The sequence below is a fragment of the Aedes aegypti genome, chromosome 3, assembly GCF_002204515.2.
Source record: "Aedes aegypti strain LVP_AGWG chromosome 3, AaegL5.0 Primary Assembly, whole genome shotgun sequence".
Classification (NCBI taxonomy): Eukaryota; Metazoa; Arthropoda; class Insecta; order Diptera; family Culicidae; genus Aedes; species Aedes aegypti.
Genome location: NC_035109.1, coordinates 193,178,765 through 193,198,958, shown reverse-complemented (window position 1 = coordinate 193,198,958; position 20,194 = coordinate 193,178,765). Strand labels below are relative to the sequence as shown.

Sequence of the window (20,194 nt, the reverse complement as noted above, 5' to 3'; positions counted from 1 at the left end):
TTTTAATTCCAATTGATAGTTTAAGGTACCCTCCAGTTGTTCACTAATAATTTGTTTAAAATTATCAGGAATTAATGAGAATGTCTTAAAAAATAGCACAAAAAATTTTAGGCGTTTCACCACAAATGCCTCCAAGATTACCAAGAAAGGATTCATTCCACGAATTCTTCAGGACAGTTTGCTTTTAAAGTACCATAATCCGGGGGCAAATTGATCACTGTTTTACAACTTTTTGTAGTGTTATTCTTCTGAATTGAAATATTGTCTAATATATTTTGACAAAATCAGTACTCTATTGGTCTTTATCAGTTTATGTAATCGACTTTTCCTGAAATAATATTTAACATATTATAAAAATAGTCTTAATATAAAAAAAATACAATGACACGTTGGGGCGAAATTGATCTCCATATAACAAAGGTTTATGAATGAAAAATTTCCCTATCTACTAAATTTGGGTCTCCTGAATCTAAAAATGGTGTCATAATTCTTACAACTCGTGCATTTGGCAGTTTTACAGTATGGCCCATAAAAAAATGCGAAAATCGTCATATCATGTTTTATGATAGTTTTTACATAGAAAATGTGAATGAAACTAAATATTATTCATAAGTTGTATTGTTCAATCTATTTAGACTCAGTTTTTCGCTTTGGATATGATTTTTATCTGTTACTTTTACCTAACCAGAAAGGAATTGGAAGCATACCTTCAAATTTTATCATGCGGACGTCGAGTTCAATATCTGTGTGATGAAAGCTTCTAAAACATCAACGATGGCGAGGGATTCTTCACAGGCCTTGTCTCTAGCATACGCCCATATCAAATGATAGAATTGACTTATACCTGGGTAATTGGGCACTTAAACATATTTTCGAAAATACGGCTCATTTTGGAGAGCTTTGATTAAACCTTCGTATAAGTGTGATAAGTGGCTCCATCTTCCTCAAAACCTTTGAGCTAGTATTGATATTAGTTGTCTCTAACCGAAGGAACAAATTCCATTCTCAAAAATCTGATATAGGCCTCCGTATTTATTTTTTATTCAACCTTAACAAAAAATAAAGGCATATCAAACCTATAAGATGCAAATGCCCTCAAAACTATGACCCTGGCAAGAAATTCTATTGTGATCATGAAAACCACGTTCTCTAAGAACTCCTCCATCCTCTGATACCAAACAACATAAAATTTTCAACAATAAAGTGTGATTTTTGAAGGTGGAAAGTTTATCACCAGAGTATACGACAATCAGACGCTGTTTCTAGCTATTGACGGACAAAACCTTTGAACTTATTTGCTTTATTACATTATTTAGGACAGTAAGAAAAACATGACAAAAATTGTCCTGGATAGCGAAGTTGTGCCAGAATATACTACAATAATCAGAAATTACATTCACTATCAAAACAATGAAAACACGCTTGTGGATGCTTTATTCACGTTCAAACAATTTTCGCATTTTTTTATGGGACATACTGTATTGCAAAAATAAATATTGAAAATCCGCTATACGCCTAAATATAGGCAATTTCCCTTGAAATATGCACATTATTTGATAATAAACGGTTTAATAAGCAAAAAACTATACTTGCTATGCCTCATGATGAGCAGTTCATACTTAAGCTTACACAACATTTTAAGCACTCAAAGTTGATATGCAGTCATAGCACCGACATATCCAAGTATATTACTTACACCCTCAAAAAGGGTGAATAAGTCTATGTAAAACTGACCCTAACAAAAATAAAATAGTTCAAAATCATCATTAAACATCTATAAACTAGAAAACATGGAATGTCTGTGGTGCTAACCAAACCTTCAGCATCCTTTGGAAGAAATGTTTTTTGGAAACGACCTGATCAAATTCGCCCCAATGATCTATTTGCCCCCAGATTACGGTACTTCCTAAAGTTTTTCTACAGGATTTTTTGAAAAAATCACTGGAAGAATTATCCAGAAAAAAAGTGATTCTTCTAGTATTCCTCGTAATATTCCACAAAATTTCATGAGCAATTGGAAAAATGTTAGTCATGATTTCTCAAATATGTTCTCCGCAGATCTATCTGAATTGTTACACAAATCATTATTTTTTAAATTTCTCTAAAATGGAGAACGACATTCCTTCAAAACTCTCTCGATTAAAAAAAAAAGCCTAACTAAGAAATGTTTAAAGAATTCTAACATTCATATAAAGTTTCTAGCAGAATACGTTCAATTGTTCTTTCAAAAACTTTTTCACGAAAATACTTAAAGATTAAAAGTAATTTGTTCAGGAATTTCTTAGAAGATTTTATTATTGTTTCCCTTAGATTCCATCGAAAAATATACCAGAGATTCATCTTTGTATTTTTCAGAGATTTTTTTTAACTGCACTAACGACATTCCCAAAAAAAATCCCTCATCAATTCCCAAAACAATGATTTTTGAACAAATATTTCATCAGATTTACTAAGATTTTGCAATTCATTCTTGAACTTCTAAAAAAAATCTCGAGAAATTTCATCAAGTATTATTACAGGTTGGGGCCTTCCTTAGCCGAGTGGTAAGAGTCCATGGCTACAAAGCAAAGCCATGCTGAAGGTGTCTGGTTTCGATTCCCGGTCGGTCCAGGATGTTTTCATATAAGAAATTTCCTTGACTTCCCTGGGCATAGAGTATCATTGTACCTGCCACACGATATACAAATGCGAAAATGGCAACTTTGACAAAGAAAGCACTCAGTTAATAACTGTGGAAGTGCTCAATAAGAACATTACGCTGAGAAGCATGTTCTGTCCCAGTGAGAACGTAATGCCAAGAAGAAGAAAGTTATGTAAGCGGATGTTGATCTTAAATAGTGTTCGATTCCATTTTTGTAAAAAAAAAAATGGAAATCGTTTAGAATATGACGAAGATATGCATTGCCGAAGTTGGACTTTTTCTGGGCTCGGTGTAAATTTTCTTCCCCTTGATAGTGAAAGGGAATAACCATTAGAACTAAAAAAACATTTTTTTACAACACTCAGGTTTTTAAAGGATCAACTTCTATGAATTTGGCCCCAATAAAATTCTTGGCAAAATTAATTCTATGGACCCGTCAGATATCGACGACACACTTTCAAAACCTTTTGTAGATCCTCACCATAAACTTTAATTTATTTTTGCTGAAGCTGAGTTTATTTTAGGGGAACATAACTTTGGATAACAATTTCGGTATTACCTTGGGCGATTACGTGTTAATGGGAAGAAATTTTTGACCTACAAGAATTCACTTTAAAGCACTAAAAAAGTATTTTTTTGCCTTTTGGGTATTTGATGTTGCGTGTGTGTTTTATGTCTGATTGTAAATTCTTGCATGAATATTATTTGTATTCATTAAGATTATTTAAAAAAGTGGGGAGTCACTAATCACCATGAGTGAGGAGTCGTCGCTCACCTTAGCTTAGCTTAGCTTAGACTGACTACACATATCAATGGTTGCTATTCCGTGATTGACCGAAGTCAGTGAAAATGCACAAAGAATCAACTAGAAGTTCGGCTGGGATTAGCCATAATCTTCTTCAGTGTGCATAATTCAGTGCCTCTATTTATACAAGGTCAATAACGGCGCCGGCCACGTCCTTGCAGTCAGGTGGGATTGGAGGAAGGAATGTTAGTGTGTAACCTTTGCTATTTGGAGACCGTGTTTGCCTCTGCATCTCCACAAAGGTTACTGGGAGGGATGTTTGTTAATGGGGAGGATCGTTGGGTCACAGGATTCACTTTGATTAGCGATTAGACCATGATAAATAATTTGACGCGAGCAATGGATCAAACACTACTACTTGCTTCGCGATCCGCGCCACTAATTAATCATGCCACGCGAGCGAAGCGAGACACGATTGATCCTGCTCACATTACCCGCCCCCGCAGGAGCAAGTGACGCGAGCAAAGGATCAAACACTACTACCTGCTTCGCGATCCGCGCCACTAATTAATCATGCCACGCGAGCGACGCGCGACACGATTGATCCTGCTCACATCACCCGCCCCCGCAGGAGCAAGTGACGTTTTTCATCACGCCAATCTGTCATGAAACGGCCTACTTTCCTGCACTGAAGTATGCAGTGCGGGAATAGTCATTACTTAACTGAAACCAGTGCTGTAATGATTCATTACGCAACGCTTTCTCATTACGCAATTGTCTTGAGTTGCGTAATGAGTCATAACAAAACAATTTCTCAGAAATTGTAAAATGTTAGTGTATGCATTCCTATATAATTTCTGATACCCTCGAGTGGTCTTCAACGAAATTGCAAAAAGTGTTTTTTGCAATTTCTCATCGTAATAGGCTGTTTTTCATCACGCCAATCTGTCATGAAACGGCCTACTTTCCTGCACTGAAGTATGCAGTGCGGGAATAGTCATTACCTAACTGAAACCAGTGCTGTAATGATTCATTACGCAACGCTTTCTCGTTACGCAACTGTTTTGAGTTACGTAATGAATCATTATACAACAATTTTTCAGAAATTGTGAAATGATGGTGAATGCATTCCGATATAATTTCTGATACCCTCAAGTGGTCTTCTACGAAATTGCAAAAAATGTTGTACGTAACTCGTTGCAGAACTCGATTTTTACAGCATTCGTCGTAATTATCCTACTCGGCAAGCCTCGTAGGATAAATTTACGACTCGTGCTGTAAAAATCATTATTCTGCAACTTGTTCCGTAAACTACTAGTACGTAACTCGTTGCAGAACTCGATTTTTACAGCACTCGTCGTAGTTACTCTACTCGGCAAGCCTCGTAGGATAAATTTACGACTCGTGCTGTAAAAATCATCATTCTGCAACTTGTTCTGTAAACTACTATTATCTATCACAAAAAAAAAACAAATCTAGATTTCAAGTTACATTAGGCATGATATACCGTAATTTCGGCTGAAATTGATCATTTTTCACGGTTCTTCTAGTCTGTTTTCTAGAATGTTAACAATGCCAAACAACTAAATGCAGGAAAACAAGTACGAAGGTGAGCCTCATCGACTTATGTACCGACATTTTCTAACAAATGTCATTTTAGTGTTAACAAATACCTCTAAAATAAAAAATCAGAGGAACTCATTTCGGGGTGAAATTGATCACTTGTCAAAACCATTATTGTTAATTTCCAAAACAACTCTATATGATAAATTTGAGCTCCCTGAATCCGAATATACTTGTAAAATTCTTAACAATGCAATATTTATATAAATAACGAATAGTTAAATTTCAAGAATAACGCGGGAAACGCCTAAATGTATGCAATTTCCTAAGGAATTCAATGATATCTAACAGAAATTCAATTATTTCAACCATATGAGCAAATTGGTACGAGTTTTGGTGATGAAATCTGGTTTGGGGATATATCTTAAGCATCTTCACAAACTTTCAGGTTTATACCATGTTCAAATCCTTGCTTATAAATAGAAGTTCATAGGTGTTTTTTAATAACGCAACGTGCATGATTTTGGAATTTTACGTTATTTTTATAGTAATAAACATTATTTAACGCAAAAAACTTTACAACACACAATTCGACAATAGTTACGACAAGCAACGTTTATTTACTGCAACTTACATTGATATTTGTGCTCCATTACGAATAAATAAAATCGTGTGATACGATTATCAATTTCACCCTACTGATCAATTACACCCGATTTTACGGTACAAGATAATGGAAAAACTTTCAGATGAAATCGGTGAAAATACTCATAAAACAAGTGAGAAACATACTTTGTTCTATTGGATATTTAATGCCAAGAATAAACATGGTATTCCATTCTCAATTCGCTCTCGAGTTGTTCTAGACTACCACTTTCAATTTAATGTCATAGAACATTATTCTTTTCTCCAAACTGAATATGCTGTTTTCTACACTTTCTTAAAACGATACATTTCCAAATATGGAGATAATAATCCTAGAATCTCTTTAATAGTGAAACTTTAAAATCTGCTGAATTTTTCGCATAACAAAACCCATTCAAATTTTTTTGAATTTGAATCGTAAATTTAGTTTTCCAAAGTATTCTTGCCTATGCAAAACGACACTCCAAAGCTCACCTAATTATCAAGAAACGCATAACATTATTCAACCATGTCCGCCTTAATAGATTTCTTAAATTAAGATGATGAAAAATTGCTTTCAAGACTTTCCAATTCGTTACCCAAGACATAATGTTAGATCCACCTGGTTAGCTTTAGCCTTCAGGATCATTCGCCAAATTACAAGGAAGCTTTCAAACAGATGCAAAGTATGCACAGGATAGTCTTGCGGTATGCAATTCTCCGTTGGCAGAGCACATTGCGTCCTGTAAGCGGCATATTTGTGTCTGATGTGTATAACCATAGTATGCCACCATAGTTAGCTTTGCATTTAAGCAGCTCAGCTACGTTTCCCATTTATTTTAATACTGTTTTCTGGTTTTGTGCTTTGCTGGAGGGATACAAAACAGTGACAGCGGTTTAAAGAGCATTGTTACTTGTTGCACAATTAACGGGGTGGAAGCGATATTTTAATCCTTACATCATACAGTTCAGCTTCATGTTCAATTTGCTCGTTGCTTCGATCTGTTCGAGAGTATTGTTTCCGTGTGTTATACAACTACCACCGCCAGTAGTACCGATTGTAATAATAATTAAATCATAAATAAACGATGCGCTTGGGGAAATGGGTTGCTGAGGTTTGTAGCTCTGCTCTGAATTGCCCATAAAAGCATAATTATCCCAAATACAGTCGACTTTCCATATCTCGATGTTCTACATCTCGATATCTCTCCCTATGTCGATGTTTTTTTTCGGTCCCTTCATTCTGCATACATTTTCACTCTCCATATCTCGATATCCTCCTTATTTCGATATCTCCCTATCGCGATGTGATTTTCGTTCCACATTTGCTCTCCGTATGTCGATATGCCCATCATCAAAGGTTACTAGACTAGATTTTAGAGATTCAAAACAATTTGCGAAGACGAAATGACATCTGTTTGTTTTTGAATTTCCTGGCAACGGAGTGATTTTCAATCTAGTATTTGTTAAAAATTTGTTCTATGTCTCGATCTCTCCCTATTTCGATGGTCCCTTCGATATCGAGATGTGGAGAGGCGACTGTAGTAGAAGTAAGCATTGAGAGAATAACGCTTGAAGTTTGAAGTTTGTCGTCTCATACAAATAAATATTAATAATTTTTTAGCACCATCGCATATAAAAATGAGTTGCCTGCAAAATAATATAAACTTGAACATAATTCACATTTTGCAGTTGCTCTTTGGGTTGAAGTTCATATTGAAACTGTTATGACTTCATTTTCATATGCGTTGTAAAGTATATATTAAAACATGAATGTTGCGATGAAAAAAGATGTTGGTTAGAAAATCCATATGGGACACTTATGCTTTTATGGGCATTGCTATATTATGGAACGCCTACTGTGGTACTTACTGCTGGTATCTATACCATGCCCAGAGGGACACGGTTGCCGAATTGCCTTTCCCGCGGGGGTAGGAGGCCAACAAAGGACGTCGTCCCATGTCCAGTTGCAGTAAGGAACTGAAAATCAGAACAAAAATAGAAAATTTTGATTTAAAATGTTAATAAACAAGTAAACGTAGTTCAATTATAAATTGCAGTAATATGATTTTACAATTCCATTTATAAAGCAGTTTCTCGATTTTATCACTAGCCAAATTTATCTCGCTTGATAACACAACACCACAGTAATATTTCAAATTATGTGTCTGTACTTAGTAAATTTGGCATTGTTGAATCTGATGCTGCTTTCAGAAATGTAGTTTTGAACTACAGCTAAACGGATGTTTGGTTCTCCAGATCCGTGCTCTTGAAAATTTGAAGTTTGGCTTCGATGCATCTTCACCTTAATTTAGAATTGCTGAATCTATTACCGTTTTCAAAAATATCATAGCACGTCTAGTTTTTGAGATATTGGCAGTCTAACATTTCAAAATATCACGATTTCATCATTTTTACAAGCTTGTATGGCAATTTATTTGCTTCATGTGTAAAATAATTTTTATCAATAATGTTCATAACATTTTCGATGCTCTAGTTATTTATTTGTGATTTAGGAAAGTATTGTATTTTGTCATATAAGAGAAACGAAGATTTTTGTATGGAGACTGCAAGCATAAGCATAATGCATAAGCATAGATTACCGTACAATTCGTAGTTGCTGCTCCGAACCAGAACAATCGGAGTTGGATACACTGCGAAGAAATCTCCATTATTTTTTTCGTTCGAGGGCCTAAAATTTTAGTTTATGTGCAATATTTTATTTTCATTAGATTACATAAAATTAAATGTCATGAAATATATTTCTCACGTGCTACGCAATACAATACAAATGAAATGCATTCATGATTCAATTACGAGGAGACGAGACGAGGCTAAAAATGCCACAGATTCCTCAGCTCGCTACTCCCATCAGCATCAGAAATATTACGCACTTATTCAACTACTCATGTACGTGATACATAAATATTATTCAACATTATATAAACAGTTTAGAAGCTAAACTTACCTTTTGGCTTTTTTTTTGAGAAGAGTAAACAAAACAAAAAAAAAATCTAAAAGTAAGTCATTTGTTTACCATTTGTTTCCAAACATAAAACATAAAAGTAGACTAATATAAATTGAATTAGATCCAACTTTGTTTTGGATGTGAGTCGCACCTAAAAAATAAGGGTTACATAATTTCAGGTTCTATCTGCATCATTTTTAAAAATTTGCCACACATAAAATATAATGGAGATTTCATCTCAGTGCAGAGATTTAATTAATAGGGCTTGGGATTAGATTACTATCCTCAATGTGCATAAATCAAGAGCTCAAGTTTTAAAACTCAATAACGGCGCCAGCCACATCCTTACGGTCATCGGGGAAAGGAAAGGAATATTAGTTAGACACCCGTTGTTACTAGAGACCAAGATTACCTCTGCAGCAGAGATAATCTCGGTCTATAGTAACAACGGTTGTCTAACTAACATTCCTTCCTTTTCCCGATGACCGCATTTTAAACCCAATTATATTGAATGAAAGTTGAAGGCCTATTTTGCATGTTTAGTGGATAAGATCACTAAACAGTTTAGTAAATCATAAATTTAACATGTAAACATCAATGAAACAAGTGTTTTAAACAACTTTGGCGAGCTGTAGCATACAATTGTGACGTACTGGAATATTTCTGAGAACAGCATTTGATTCAGAAACCCTAAATCCATTAGAGACACATAATTTGATACTTGAGACACGTATAAATGTTATATTTGTTACGCTGTCTTATTGTTTGAATGAATGAATGAATTGGTTACTTTTTTTCTTCGTGTAGTAATATTTTCACCAAGTATGCAAAGCAGGACTCAAATACCCAAGTAGGATATAGTTAGGTTGAAATTATACGATTAAATTCAATTTTTCTACATGCTTGCAGTCTTTATACAGGGTGTCCGCAAATTATCCGTACATACTTTGAAGACATGGCTCTATACAATCAAGCATAATCAATTCAATATTCTTGCATGGTTTTAAACATTGGCTTATTATATTCTTAAGAAGTAAGTTTGACACATTTCCGATTTCAAATAATTGCAAGACCAACCCAAATGTATTGAGGTGTCTTAGAGGGAGCTGTTTTACGAGCTTTATGACGGAAGAGAAATGTCCATAGAACTCACTAGATTTGAACCGCACAATTTTCTATTTCCAGTCTAACTTGAAGCCACTAACCTGTAGATTGCTTTAAATAATAATAGGACATTTGGATTCATCTCTTTTAGGTTTTAGGGATAACACATCTCCAGTATGACTAGCGGCCCTCAGGAAAAACGTTTCCGAAAAATTTAAATTTGTCTATCTCAGTAACAAGCAATTATTTCGAATTTTTTTAAAGTTGTATGTTGTGTTAACATAAAGATATATTATAAAAGGTACATGGACATTGATTTTTCATTGTTTTCAATGCGAGATCATCTTTCCAATATTTTGCTGTTCGGATAATTTGCGGACACCCTGTACAAAATGTTTAGTTTTCTCTGTATTGTAAGATACAATACCTTTCTGAAGCTTTGAAAATAACTTTTAATCCTCGAAAATATAATGAATTTTATTGATAACTATTCATCAATGAAGAAATCCATGTAAATAGCAGCATTTTGATGCTTGGGACAAACAAATGTTCCACAAGGTTATGTAACGCTTAAGCACGGCTTTTAGTTGGATTTTATATCATGCTACGATAATGGATAATTAAATAATAACCAAAACGGCCGCTATTAAATGCATAGATAGCACCACCGTAGACTTGTGTTTTCTATAGAACAGCAATACTGTCACAATGTTAAGCCCTATATACAGTGACGTCGCTGTTTTGGAACGGTGAGTGCCGAAAGAGGTACCTTCAATGATGCATTTTTAGATTTTCATGCATTTTCATTAAATTATTCCTTATTAATCTGAGTACAATGTTTGAATTCCATGGAAAATGCTCTTTTTCCATATTGTTTTATGGATTTTTGCATTATCAACCGAGTATCAGTGATTTTTTTTATATTGGTAGTTTTCAAATAGCATGGAATGAGGTAAATTGTACGTGAGTAATTCGATCTCACCGAGACCATCGGTATGTATCGGGTGGCATCCACAAATTACGTAACGCTCTAGGATTAGGGGGGAGTAGGCTCAAGCGTTACGGCTCATACAAAAATTTGAAATTTTACTCACAAAAAGCGTTACGCAGGGGGGGGGAAGGATCAAAATTTTCCAATTTTAGCGTTACGTAATAAATGGACTCTGCCTTGTGAGAATTTCAATGTTTTGTTACACGCTTGAAGAAAGAACCAATCATGTGTAGTATTTCAACAAAAAAAAAAACTGCTCCATTGTAGATTTGATAGCTTTTCGCAAAGTAAATGACACATGAAGATGCTTCACAATATAAAATATCTCAATGTGATATGAATTTTCTGAAAATGAAGCATAAATCAGCACAAAATCAATTTTTCAGCATGTGTGAAAATTTCACACAGATGCGGTGTCCAGAAGAGTCCGATTTTAAGTAACTTTTCTAAGAGCATTTGATCGTAGGCAGTGCTGTTAAACGTCAAAATTTTGGAAAATTTTAAATGCTTATAGCACTCTCGAATGCGAAATATCGCACCAGCAAATATTGGCAACCGATAATCATTCGGGAAAGGTCACCGGGAAAAACATTTTCCGATGACTTTTTCCACTTGGAGCGATGGTATCAGCAATATTCAAATGTCAAAGTCACGTGAAATTCATGACATTTAACAGCTCTAATCGTAGGGGAAATAACGTAATCTCGGCAGTCTGAGCCGATGCCGCGTTTCTATTGCAATTATCTCTGAAGTAAGAAGATAAGTTATTTGTTTGCTTGTTTACAATTGTGCGCTAGCTAATCCTCTATAGATTCACATCGACAGAATTGTTGAAACCTGGTTTGAAACGTTTTACAATGCTGCGAAGTTTTCATGTGAGTGTGACTATTGTCGGCAGCCTTATTTTATTCGGCACCTCTTCCAATTAGAACTGCGAGTTGATCTGTTGTTCTATTATCGGTAACATGAAATCGACCGCGTATTTATTTCCATTAATGACAAAGTGGAAAAATTGTTTGCTCTAATAATTGTGGCAGAGTGAAACTAACAGTACAAAGCATCACCTGAATGTATACATTGGAGTGTTTTGATAGAAAAATAATTTGAATTTAATGATTCAATTTTGATTGCCGATAATAGTCGAAGGGTGCCGAAGCCGTAAATTACCCTTTATGCTAAAACTAGCAGAGGGTCTATTTTGTCAATTCAAATTGGTGGACCACCACCAGCTAGCCAATGAGTTTCCATTTTAATCCATAAATCTTAGGTATTTCCTCACGAAATATGTCTCATATTTCTTTTAGAACGCAGAGGAATCTTCGTGACGTTGTATACATGAAGGGTGTAGCTTTGTAGCTTTAATTTTAATTGGCCGAATTAAGATCGTCATCTATAATGACGGAATCGAATTTCAATTGCGAAAATCTGATACTGTTTGACAAGAAGTATACCTGAATTTCTTCTTTTCAACTGACAAAATTTGTTTCCAACTAAACTTGACTTGCTGCATTGAAATTGTGGAAATTTCGTAAAAGGTGATACACATTTTGTAATGCAAGATTTGTAAAAAAAACAAAATACAAACATGTTATCAAAAGTTAAAAAACTACCCTTATGGGGTTGTACGAACTGGTGACGTAGGACCACGATGGTTAATTTAACTGAATTTGATGTCGTTCTTGTTGCTCGTTTTGACTTCATACTGTTTTCAGTGCTCGAAACTTTCGTAAATATTTATGCATATAACGATTTGCAGCCAAGTGTACGTTTAATCATGTCCCAAATATACATTATCTCTATCCGATGAATTCGTCATATTTATCTATGAAAATGTGAAATTTCACTTCAGGTTGTATGATCATTTTGAAATTATATTAGTAACCTCCTATGAAATATAAGGTAGCATTGGAAAGAACAGTAGTGATTGAGGCTTGTTCAGCATGCTGAAGCAAAATCAAAGTAATTCTAATTAAAGAATATTTAACAGCAATGTGTTTATAGGAAGTTATTCGAGGGTTATAATGAAAGCTTCAGTCATCGCTTGGTTGATCCTATGGTTTGAGAGAAATATTATTCATTACTTGGCAATGTGATAAATAAAGTCTGAAATATCACTCTGTTAACTCTCTTACACACATTTGGTGGCCCTGAAAAGAGCCAAAGGCTTTGTTAGCTCGGATGCTGTCATAAATGAATCGCACTACAGGATGTTATCAGTTGATTGCCATGGTTAAACGAAGAATCCCCAACGCAAGTGTAGAAATTTGTATAAGTTCTCTGCTTATAAGACGAGCCAGGTGAATGTTTCGTGGTGTGGATGGCACACATCAGCAACAGGTATTAGATCACACGGCTGAAATCGAAATCTGAAAACGTAGCTTAAGTTTGAAATCTTGAGCGATACCACAAGCCGAAAGCTCGATTTGTCTAATAATAGTAGTAATGATGCCTAACGGGCTTGATTATTGACTGCACCACAGATGAGTTTATCACGAGCCGAAATCTCATAAACCAGATGCTGATCAACAGCTCAGCAGGCTTCTGGCTACGAGGTGCTCCTCGCTAAGCAGGTTCGGAGAAGCTCTTACCAGCTCGAAAGCAAAAATGGAACGAAACCGAATCCGGCGAAGGAAGCATGCTCTAATCCCTTAGATTAGCAGATGATGCTCCTCCCATTCGTGCTCTTTTCTTCTAGTCGTCCAATCTGGAAAATGGGTATGTGCCAATAATGTGTTGGGCTTAGAATTACTTGAAAATTGCGAAAAATGATAATGCGTGAGAAATTGATCAAACATGAATAGTTGGAAGGGTTGACATTTACTAAATATTCTATAGATAGCTATTGATAATCAACGCTGCACAGGATCGGAGGAGCTCGTGCCAGCTCGGAAGTCGAAACGGAATGAAACCGAATCCAACGAAGGGAGCATGCTATATACCCTTAGATTAGCAGATTATGCTCCTCCCCTTCGAGCTCTTTCTAATCGACCAATCTGGGAAATGCATATGTGCCAATAATGAGTTGGAATTAGAATTACTTGATAATTGCGAAAAATGATAATGCGTGAGAAGTTGGTCGAACATGAATGAAAGGGTTGACAATTACTAAATATTCAATAGTTCGCTATTGATAATCAATAGTTTTCTTTAATATGAAGGTAAATTTTTGATCCATGGTGCCAAAATTATGAAAATTGTTCAATGGGAATTTCTTTTCAAAAGCATTCTAAACATGTCGCAATTTTGTTACATGTAATCATTTTCGTAATCGAAGTGTTCTCATAAAATATGGCAAATCAAAGACACTGTCGGAAATTCCACTCTAGTTTACAATCGTTGTGAAATGTTGAGCACTCACCCCGACGGCATTGCAGCAGCGTCCACGAATAGTCTCAAATTGACGTGCCATCAATTATTCATAACAAATTAAATTTTGTACGAAGCTGCGAGATTGATTGAGGAATATAAGATGTAATAAGGTTGGAAATATTATTCCTTCAACTCTTTTCCACAAATATTATGGCCCTGACAAGGGCCGATGGCTTTCTTAGCCTCGATACGGTTACAGATAAATAGCACTACGGGATGTTATAAGTTGATTGCCATGGTCAAACGGGGAATTTGCTTATACGACGAACCAGCTGAATGATTCGTGACGTGGATGGCGCACAACAGCAACGGGTATTGGATCCCCGGGCACAAGTCGAAATCAGGACACGATGCTCACTCTTGAAAGCTTGCGCGATTTCACCAGTCCGACGCTCGATTAGCAGCATCTCCTCGGACAGCAACTCTGGGGGCTTCTGGTTTCTGGTTCCTAACGGGCTTGCTTCTGGACCACCGATCACGAGTCGAAATCTGGGAGCGCGGATAAATTTGCGGCGGCGATGACGATGGCTTGGACGCTTCTCCGAGCGGCAGTAGTTCGCCGCTCGGAGAAGCGCCCAAGCCATCGTCATCGCCACCGCAAATCAATATTGCGTCTTCCTCTTCCGACGACACAAATTGGACTGAGACGCGGGTGCAAACGCAAAGCGAGAATGACTTGCCCGGTCGTGTTCACAGTCCGACCGCAAAAAGAAGACTGAGGGAAGAAGCAGGGACCATTTGCTTTTATAGTGGGAACCCGAGCAAAGTCCAACATCAAAATGAAAGCAAGTTAAAAACATATATTGTTTTCAGCATCAAGTTGATATCATAATTTGATATCAATTTGTCAATGAAATATTCGATATTATATTTTTTTTTTTTTTCTGCTATCATTTTAAATTTTTACTTATATTTTCTTTTTATTTAATTATAAATTTATTAGTGCTACATGTTTAAATACTACGAGAATATAAAAATAAAGCGTTTATCTAGTCGCAGCCATGTTTCAATATCAATCCAAAATATGTATATCTCAGCGAGTTCTCAATTTGCTTTCAATGACAGCAGAAACTGTTTTCAATTTGCTTGCACTGACAGCAAACAGAGTTTTCAATTTGATTTCATGGGAACATTTTTCTGCTCTCAGTTTTGATATTTTAACCGTTAAAACGACCAAAATGACAACAAACTGAGTTATCAAAATCTGCGACAGCACAACATCAAAATTAGTTTTCAATATGATCTCAAGCTTTGCTCGGGAAGCGACACCGTCGAAAAGTGCTCCAACGTGATTGGTTGGATAAGAAAGGGGTCAAAATTTATCAAATTTTCAATAGTTTAACAACAAAATTCACTTATCGGATATATTACTAACAATGCGTAGATACATTTATGATCGAATGATACTAAAATCGTAATAATTGGTTCATAAACAACTGAGTTATTTCAAAATCTCCCCTAATTTCGTTACATGTCTCATTTTCCGTACTTTTAAAGTGAAATGTTGAGCACTCACCCCGACGGCACAGCAGCAGCGTCCACAAATAGTCAATTATTCATAACAAATTAAATTTTGTATGAAGCTGCGAGATTGATTGAGAAATATAAGATCTAATAAGGTCGGAAATATTATTCCTTCAACTCTTTTCCACAAATTTGATGGTCCTGACAAGGTCCGATGGTAGATATATAGCACTGCGGGATTGATCAGTTGATTGCCATGGTCAAACGGGAAATCCTCAACGCAAACAGCAACGGGTAGTGGATCCACGGGCACGTGTCGAAATCTGGAAACTCGAGCGATTCCGACGCTCGATTAGCAGCAGCTCCTCGGATCAGCAACTCTGTGAGCTTCTGGTATCTGGTTCCTATCGGGCTTGCTTCTTGACCACCGATGCTGAATTTATCACGGGTCGAAATCTGGGAGCGCGGATAAATTTGCGGCGGCGACGACGATGGCTTGGACGCTTCTCCGAGCAGCAGTAGTTTGCCGCTCAGAGAAGCGCCCAAGCCATCGTCATCGCCGCCGCAAATCAATCTTGCGTCTTCCTCTTCCGACGACACAAATTGGACTGAGACGCGGGTGCAAAAGCAAAGCGAGAATGACTCGCCCGACCGTGCTCACAGTCCGACCGCAAAAAGAAGACTGAGGTAAGAAGCAGGGACCCGTTTGCTTTTATAGTGGGAAGCGACACCGTCGAAAAGTGCTCGAACGTGATTGGTTGGATAAGAAAGGGGTCAACATTTATCAAATTTTCAATAGTTTAACAACAAAATTCACTTATCGGATATATTACTAACGATGCGTAGATACATTTCTGATCGAATGATGCTAAAATCGTAATAATTGGTTCATAAACAACTGAGTTATTAACGTTCAAAATCTCCCCTTATTTCGTTACATGTCTCATTTTCCGTACTTTTAAAGTGCACCCCAATATAGAAAACAAAGACGTAGTCCTACGTCAATAAAAAAAATCAATACTGGATACGGCTTTGAAAGAGGAAACCAATATATCATTAAACCAATAGCAACAAGCTCAAACACTTGCTGAGATTGAATAATTGAAACACTCACGACTCTAAAAAAAATCTTGAGAGTAAAGTAAGTAAAATAAAAAAATTGTGAAAGCCATAGCCGTATATCCGTATCAACTCATGAAAAGAGATTGATACTTTTAAATTTATTAGTTATTAACAGTATTACTTGCAACAGCCAGTCAAGCGATTAAACGAACCTATTATTAATAGTTGCGAATCAGCACTATCAATTACCTTAATTGTCAGTCAGTAAGAATCTTACAATCTTAATTGTGACGGGGAGAGGGGACTCATTTTTTAAAACCTTAAAAGTAATATATGTGGTCAACCAAAATTTAACATAGGATTGCATTTGCACTTCCATATTCGTACATTAAATTTATGCCGGCTTCTGAAAAGTGAACCCTTGTTAACTACCGTCTGCCTAGACCGACTCTGTGGAAAATAAATTCAGTTACTTTCATCCATCACCGTGAGCATGCAATCGAACGCGGAAAACAGGATAAGCTATTTATGTAATACCGTTCATCGAATGGTTATGAAACATGCTGCACCCTGTTATGACACATGCCAAAAAAATTGACGCACATTCCTGCCATGTATGAACCATGGCTACCTGTTTATTCAACTTCAAAAGCATATTTGTTGTCGCAATTTAGTGCATCCCATCTCTGAGAGCACGATGGAATACTGCTAACAATAGATGCAAAAAAGAGTAAGTTCCACAAAAAGGGATTTAGGGAACCAACAAATGATGAATTTGTGGTAGGACATTGAAAAGTTGTCTAGATAATAAACCAATAATTAAATTAGGAATAATCTTAACACTTTACGCGATCATAATACGCACCCCATTTTACGGTACATTAGTTCCAATAGGAGAAAACATGCAAGTACATCTTGCATAACATTATCGGTGAACAGATTGCTTCTGGAGTGTGTTATTGCAGTAATGACATCCTTTGTTGTGGCAAATCATGTTCCCACCTGTTACCATTACAGCTCTAAAAAGTCTTCCTGCTTTTAATATGCCTTTCCGAGAGAACAACGAAATACATTCTAAAGCTTTCTGAAGGACGCCAATATGATCCAGTCTTTGGCAGAATATGTCACAATTGAAATTGAATATACCATCTATTAGAAGTAAAACCTAAGCGAACGGCCACGGTGGTGACAAAAAGTGAAAACATTAGAAAGGTACTAGCAAAAATTTAAGTTCTGTAACAACTAGTTACTTTTAAGTTAATCACTGACAAAACGCGAAAATAACACCTTTTTCAATTGCCCACTTAGAGGTGTCATAGAAAATCACACTTTTAGAAAGATGAAAACATATTAAAAATTTCTTTTTGTATTTCTAATTGTTATATATAAGTAGTAGTAGTAGTAGTAGTAGCGATTCATCGGTTCTGTTTCAAGTGCGTCTCCCCAGATCACAAGATTTATGCAACAAACCAGTTGTTTTGATCTATTATCAACCCTGACGACGATTTCAAACTATATTTAATTAACCTCTGATATTAAAAATCTGTAAAAATATCATAAGTAATTGGTTTAAGCAAGTTTTAAACATTTGGGCTTCCAAACTTTCTATGGAAGACTCGGAATACCTACATAGCAAAGTTTGCCCAAATTTTGAATGCGCTCTTGTTTCAAAAGTAATTAGTAGTGCAGTAATATATTCTTATTTCTGGCATTACGGCTCACTGGAACAGATCCTGCTTATCAGCTATTTTATGAACCTTTCCACATTATACCGCTATTCATAATGATAGGATCACTCGTAATGTTTCGTATACAAGAAAATATAAATGCAGTAGAAAATATCTAATACCACCCAACGTAACAAGCACTCATTTAACAAACACCGTTATGGCAGTTTAATAACATTTACTAATTTTTAATTAATTTACGTTATAATTACGTTACAAGTTAGCTACAACTACGTTACTATTATGTCACAATAACGTTACAATTACGTTTTTATTATGTTTCAATTACGTTTTAATTACGTTACAATTACGTTATAATTACGTTTTAACTACGTTACAATTACTTTCAATTACGTTTTTATTACGTTATAATTACGTCACAATTATGTTACATTTACGTTATTTATTTATTTATTTATTTATTTCGTCAATCATTTGTAGACTACATAGTTACATAGTTTCTTATATTCTAAGATTTCCTAGTGAGTTAAAATATGATTTCAATTTGGTCCGGGGCATACTTAGATCAATTATTTCACAGTGCTCATTGTAAACAGACATCATTTGATTTAGAGGACTAAATTTGGCGTAGTTTGTAAGATAACGATCTAAAGTAAACAAATTTCTGTGACGCAATTGTCGATTAGGAGCATAAAAGTTTAATTTGGATAATAGCTTTGTTGAGTCAATACGTTGTGAAACGATATCGTTAACAAATGCGACCATGGCATATTCCCGTCGCTGTTTTAATGTCTGAATGTTTATCATATCTTTTCGTAAAGGAAATTTTCTCGATTCCCAGGGCATAAGAGTATCTTCGTACCTGCCACACGATATACACATGCAAAAATGGTCAATCGGCAAAGAAAGCTCTCAGTTAATAACTGTGGAAGTGCTCATAAGAACACTAATCTGAGAAGCAGGCTTTGTCCCAGTTGGGACGTAACGCCAGAAAGAAGAAGAAGACATTTATCTACAAAACCATGAAATATATTTGAGAAAAAATCGCGAGTAAGGTAGAAGATAAGGAAATTTAATTGAGATCATAGCGCAGACAAAAACTTCATAAAATTATGTCTGGGTTTCAATTTTTAGAAACTTTTATGAGAAAAGTCTCGTTTTGAAAATAAGTGCGGTGTTAAGGAATTATCTATTCTAACATTTCTAAGTAACTAAACTCATTAAATTTATGCCGTAATATATTTCAATATAGTTTTGAGTTGTTCCGTCAAGTTGAACTACAATGTAAAGTTAAGGGATCTATTTAGTAAGTCACTAAATAGTTTCAAAAATGACTTATTTCAAAATTTGGTAAAATTGGTAGGAAAACCTAAATAAAACTGATTAATGTGAATATGTTTTTTTATGATAATTTTTTCATAAGTTGTTCCATCACATTGGAGAAAAGTTTGCAAATAGGAATGATTATCTTATTTGAAATGGTTTTGGAGCTATTAATTCTTTTAAGTTTTGAGATTTATTGGCGTAATTTCGGTCCACGGGTTACATTAATAAACAATCCTTTTGATTAAAGCCGACGTTTCGAGCATTTATTTGCTCATCTTCAGGGCAAACTACAATTTACAAAAATATACTATTTGTCTGATCAAGTTCGAAATATTAATTAATACTACTTACATCATTGATTTGTTTTTAAGTCAAGTGGGTTTGGACAAACATTGATTGAACGGCTAACCACATTACCACATTTCGGACATAATAACTCAACTCACATAATTTTAATTTTAACGGAGCACAAACTTAAACTGCTTTCACCCGAGCACATCTAAACAGGTTTGACCTAAATTACGCCAATAAATCTCAAAATCAGTCTAGACGGTCGATATTCCATCAAATTCTTTTAAGTATTACCTAGGTCATAGATAAACAATTAAAGTATAAGATTCTTTCCGAGCTTTTTTTGGAAAATATATAG

General features: G+C 35.4%; 1 protein-coding gene across 25 annotated transcripts in view; it reads right to left on the bottom strand.

Annotated features, from left to right (window-relative positions):
• LOC5571400 (PDF receptor) overlaps positions 1-20,194 on the bottom strand; it is a 219,402-nt gene that overhangs the window by 39,418 nt on the left and 159,790 nt on the right. For all 25 annotated transcript variants that reach the window (XM_021855679.1, XM_021855688.1, XM_021855693.1 and 22 more), the window contains exon 4: positions 7,446-7,553. In XM_021855679.1, the coding sequence (XP_021711371.1) occupies positions 7,446-7,553 (108 nt within the window). The remainder of the gene's footprint in view (positions 1-7,445; positions 7,554-20,194) is intronic.